This window comes from Danio rerio, chromosome 21 (genome assembly GCF_049306965.1).
Source record: "Danio rerio strain Tuebingen ecotype United States chromosome 21, GRCz12tu, whole genome shotgun sequence".
NCBI lineage: Eukaryota > Metazoa > Chordata > Actinopteri > Cypriniformes > Danionidae > Danio > Danio rerio.
In genome coordinates, this window is record NC_133196.1 from 7,016,501 (window position 1) to 7,022,500 (window position 6,000).

The 6,000-nt window shown below is 37.4% G+C and overlaps 1 protein-coding gene across 6 annotated transcripts in view; it reads left to right on the top strand.

Annotated features, from left to right (window-relative positions):
* Window positions 1-3,669, top strand: part of shroom3 (shroom family member 3) — a 150,774-nt gene extending 147,105 nt beyond the window's left edge. For 5 of the 6 annotated variants that reach the window (XM_073934227.1, XM_073934228.1, XM_073934230.1 and 2 more), the window contains one exon: window positions 189-3,669. In XM_073934227.1, the coding sequence (XP_073790328.1) occupies window positions 189-536 (348 nt within the window). In that variant the 3' untranslated portion in view covers window positions 537-3,669. 6 annotated transcript variants of the gene reach the window in all.
* The last annotated feature ends 2,331 nt before the right edge of the window (window positions 3,670-6,000 follow it).

Sequence of the window (6,000 nt, forward strand, 5' to 3'; positions counted from 1 at the left end):
GCTTAATATCGCATTTTTGGCAGGGGTCCACTTTTTAAAGTAATTGTAAATAACTTGCCAAATGGACACATTAAAGCAAAAATGAGTTATGTCAAGATAATCAAAATTAAACATCAAATTTTAAGAAATGCTCATATTAATGTATATTTGTTAAGATCCACTAGTAACGCGCTCATGGGTTTCCGCAGGAGTCTCTGCAGCTGAAGCAGAAGCAGTTGCGCAGTCAGCAGGAAGACGCTCGCGAGCTGAAGGAAAACCTGGACCGGCGCGAGCGAGTGGTCCTGGATATTCTCGCGGGCTACCTGAGCGTCCCGCAGCTGCATGACTACCAGCGCTTCATCCGCATGAAGCCAGCGCTCCTGATCCGACAGCGCCACCTAGACGAGCTCATCCGCCAGGGGGAGGAGCAAACGCAGAGACTAGAGGAGTCCCTCCCCCTTCAGCACCACCCAAAGAACACTGACTCCGCCCCCAGACCGACACACACTCTTAACTCCACCCACCTGCCACGCCCTACCACTGTGACCTCACTCTGACTCCGCCCACTACGGATCAATCACAATGACTATAAGTGCCTTATAAATAATGAAGGAAGTAGCCGTTGGGTTTTCTGCGCATCTACACTGCAAATGCACACTATAGCGCAACACTGAAGCACAATGCTAATTCGATGGCATCATTTTCGAGCCCTGAGCACTTTGGAACAGATGAACCACTACGATAAGAAACACACACACACACACACACACAAAAACACTTTTTTTCTGTCTTGTTGAAATTTCTGTCGATTAAAATGCGACAGGTGATTATTTATGATGAGTTTAGAAAGAGTTTTGTATTGTGTACGTTGCTGTACATACTCGATCCCCGTGTTGATTTTAAAATATAGATGGTTAAAAACGAAACGCTGAATTAGTGTTGACACGATACTGGAATTCGATACTAATCGCTACTGAAATTTTAGTAACGTCATTTCCCGCTAACATTTGAGCTTGCTCTTAAACAGCGCTGATTTGCAATTGTGTTTAAATGCTCAACAGAAATGACTGTGATTGGCAGTGAAGGTCATCAGTTCACCGAACTCACCACTTTTCACTGAGTGTAACCACAAATACAGGGATACTAGAGCGTTTTAAAGCTCAGCCCATAATACATGTCTGTGGGTCTCACTATTCGATTGATTGATTCGATTGATCAATCTGCTTATAGATTGATCCTATTAGCAGGTTTGGAATATCTGTCCCAGGAGAGAACCCTGAGTTCAGAGATAACTGAGGACTCCCGCCTGGTCAGTAAGCATATAAAGGAGTCCGAGTTCAGGTAGGTCTCGAGAGCTCCCCCTGGTAAAGGAGGAAAAGGAGGAGATGGGGTGAAAGGGGGGATTCTTCCAAAAAGAATATAAGGCAGTGGGGTGAAATCAGTCTATTTATTGAAAGCGTGAATCAATCGGATTGGATTATTTCTGATTACAGACGAAAGACCAGCTGGGATCAATCATATCACATGCTCCTCTGGAAATGAGTTTGTGAAACTTCACTTGAATTTATGAGGAGTTTTACATGTAGTTATAGTAGTCATGACAATCAGAGATACTATAAAAGCAAAAACACAGACTGTTCCAATACGGTGTGTTTTGGGAACCAAATAAGAACATTCTGCAAACATTCTCTGGTGTTTTTTCTTGGTTTTCCAAAAACTATTCTTTATAGAAAGTTGCAGGGATTTATTTTATTTTTTAGTATCAACATTAAAATGGACATTGCAATGAAATCTCACTATTCAAAATTAAAGCACAGTTTTCGCTTATAATATCTTTTTACTCATTGTCAGAAATTAAAATAGGGACGCATGACAGCTGAGCGAGACTGAAAAATAAACCGTGGAAATCTGACCAATGTGAGGAGAGTTTACTCGCACATTTTAACTATTTTGGTTCGTTTAGAAACGTTGCCGTGTAAAAGCGAACCGCTCCATGAAAAAAAAGAGCTACAATGTAACAATTTTAATCCCCGTTTGAGAACAAAACAATCGATCTACAGGTGTGAAAGCACCCTCAGGTATAACTGAAAAGTACTAATGACGATGCTTACTAACTTTGCCTTCTGGAGAACATAAACAACGAACATTGATCACACACTTACCAAATCAACACCAGCTGGAAGAGTGTCTTTTTCTAAAAGAAGACTAGCCTTTTTCAGGTTTGAAAAGCTCTCGGGTAAAGAATATTCCTTACAAACATATTGTTGTCGCATGTTAGCAGACCACTTTAATCCACACATGTGGGTCCACATGCAAGCTGTGTTTTCAGCACAGGGAAATGGAAACAAAACCTTTGCTGCGTCACATTCATAAACACAACACTGACAACCCAAGTCTCCGAACAATTCTTCTTCTAGTTGTTTGAATTACAGTTGGCAACACAACGTGGCGTCTCTCTGAACACTGTAACAGGTAAAAAGAGTCTTCAAAGCTAGATCATGCATATTAATGAAGTTCGATCACAATAGAGTGCGCTGATTGGTTTGAAGTTTTTCTCATGAATTAATGAACATATGTTCTAAAAGCTCAATGATGTCAGCCAGTACAGACATCCAGTCTCCTCGCTGGAATTTACACAAGGATCTCATGGCCAAAAATTTATTTTTAAACAGGAAGAATGAATTTGCTCTAAACTTTTTTTCAATTTTCACTTGTCAGCTAAATATGTGTCCTAATAGTGTTTTTTTTTTTTGCTTATGTGGGAGATATATATGACAGTCAACATCTTAAAAAATGGATTTTGGTGTTTCTTTACCTATTCGAGCCGCGAAGGCCAGTCCATTCATCAGCAGATCATTCGTATGTCAGCTTATGAACAGACCAGCTGATCTTTACAGCTTTAAAATGCTCCATTGTCCCTGTATCTGGGGTTACACACAGTAAACAGCAGTGTGTTCGGTGAACTGATGACCTTCATGGCCAATCACAGTCCTTTCTGTTGAGCATGTGAACACAATGGCAAATCAGCGCTGTTTAAGAGCGAACCCAAATGTTAGCAGGAAATGGACGCTTTTAAAGCTTCAGTACCGATTGGTATCCAGTATCGTGACACTACGCTGAGTAGATGTTTGTATTTTTGTAAGCGGATTACTAGCGAGGGGTGGCTTTCGGGCTTTAACAGGTGCTATTATATGGAAATGGCGGTAATTGATGTTTCACCAGCACTTGAACACAATATCAGTACTTGGTTTCAGTAGCGAGTAGGACGTGAAAATGCGTTAAAACATAATCCATTGAATATAATTCACGAGCGGCTGCATGCAGGGTTTTATTACTACTTTTTTTTTTTTTGGTTTGGAGATCGTAACGCTCATGCCCAAACTATTTCCCATTATTTTTTTTTATTTGTTGCCATTTTAGTTTTTAGCTTGTATTATTATTATTATTAAAATTATTATTATTATTATTATTGGAGAGCATCTTTCATTTAGTGAAAAAAATAATCCCTGTTCAGCTGTATGAAAAGACACAATCGCTGTTGATATTGGACTGTTTATGTATAAGAGACAGAACTGTTTTTGTTTTTCTTGATGGAGGTGAATGGAGGAGAAGGTTCAGCCATGCTTTACACTGTTTAAAAGTAAAAAGAGCACAATTGGAAGGCAAAATAAATCTATTTTTTAAGTACAACTTCCCTGGTGTGGTGTGACGTCTTCTGTGTTCATGGGTCAAAGATATGAAAGATTTTAAAGCATCGAAACAATAAAAGTGTAACGGTGTTTCAGTATATTAGCGCTGATAAACAAATAACAGTGTCATTGCATACAAAATAAAAATGCGTGCATTACATTATGTTTACATTTAATATATTTGCACTCTAATTTAATTTAGAGTGTATTAATCACTGAGTGCTTGTTTTCATTTGGCATATTTCAGATTCACCCCTTAAATATGTTATACATCGTAAATATTCCCCTCAAATTGCAGCATACAAGCAGCTTCAGGGATGTTCTGAATGCATTGCATCTGTGCAAAACCTGTTGATCAACTTTATAAACTCGTCAAAGACACACTTAAAGTGGTTCATTTTATTCTTTCAAGAGTTTACACTTGGATATGGTTGATGCTATTAGCAGGTTTGGCATATCTGTCCCGAGAGAGAACCCTGAGTTCAGAGATAATTGAGCCCATGGCTCCCGCCTGGTCAGTAAGCATATAAAGGAGTCAGAGTTCAGGTAGGTCTCCAGAGCTCCCCCTGGTAAAGGAGGAAAAGGAGGAGATGGGGTGAAAGGGGGGATTCTTCCAAAAAGAATATAAGGCAGTGGGGTGAAATCAGTCTATTTATTGAAAGCGTGAATCAATCTGATTGGATTATTGCTGATCACAGATGAAAGACCAGCTGGGATCAATCATATCACATGCTCCTCTGGAAATGAGTTTGTGAAACTTCACTTGAATTTATGAGGAGTTTTACATGTAGTTATAGTAGTCATGACAATCAGAGATACTATAAAAGCAAAAACACAGACTGTTCCAATATGATTAGTTTAGTGACCCAAATAAGAACATTCTGCAAAATATATATTTAATATATATATATATAAATAAAATAAATAAATAAATATATATATATATATATATATATATATATATATATATATATATATATATATATATATATATATATATATATATATATATATATATATATATATATATAAATTAATAATAAAATATGCTTGATAAGATTGAAAATTAAAGGGGAATTCAGAAATTCACAATTTGTTGCTATGAAAAAAACTTATATAAGTAAATAACAAAACAATAAATAATTAACTATAAATTTGATAATAAAATGGTGCTTTTTATACTCTAATAAGGCAACCAAAGGATCATATATATATATATATATATATATATATATATATATATATATATATATATACTAAAATAAAATGACTGAAAACTACCTTTTGACTAATATACATCATATTCTTAAAGAGTATTGAATATTTTGTTAGTGAAGTCTGGAAATTAAATACAAATTATTGAATTTATAAGTACGAAAACATGTTTGAAGTATTTTTAGTTGAAATATTCACACCTTAAATAAACACATATGCTTAATTTCAGGAAATAACTCTTATGTGGAATCGTTGGAGAGGTGTGGGGTCCCCGTCATGTGAATCTTTCCTCTTGTAACGCTCCCTTTAGAGAGACGCAGGTCACTTGATATGGTCATTATATGCTCAGTGCTTTGATCATTACTGCAACAGGAAACTAAAGAAACTGCCAAACAAACAATGTAACGGTAACCTGATCCCAGATCAGTATAACGGCTTCACCATAATGATATGTGCTGCTTTATCAGGCATACGCAAGCAATCTGAATCATTTAAACAGCCGCAGCAAAACAGCGCATGGATGATTCTAGAACTGCACTCAGAAGAGGACTTTTGCTGCTTGTTGAAACTACTTATTTAAAATGAGTTGCAACAAAATTGTTTAGTTTTTTTGGGGTGGGGGGGTCAGGGGACCAATATAATTGATTTATGTTCAATCCACTTAAATTTGTATAAACAATTAACCGATTTGAGTTGGAACAACATGAAGGAATTGTGTGGAATTTTTCAGCATTTTTCACAGTGTAGTAAAAACGGTATGTGAGTCGAGTATTATGTCCAAATTCATAGTAAGCCAGAAACACAGGAAAGTCTAGAAGGGATACAGCTGTGGATATGCAAATCAATACAGCATCATTTTTGTGACACTCTACAACAGGGGTCACAATCTCGTTCCAACTTGCCTCAACAAACCTGCCTGGGTGTTTCAAATATACCTACTAAAGCTGCGCTCACACTTGACTTTTCTCCCCATAGACTTCCATTTATACACAGGCGAATGCGTCAGACCGGAAACGCAGGGTCATGCGTTAAGGTTTACAGGTCGCTGCGGTGCAAAGTTCAAGCTTGGTGAACTCTGACCTGCGAAATCGCATCACTTGACTGCATGAGACCAATC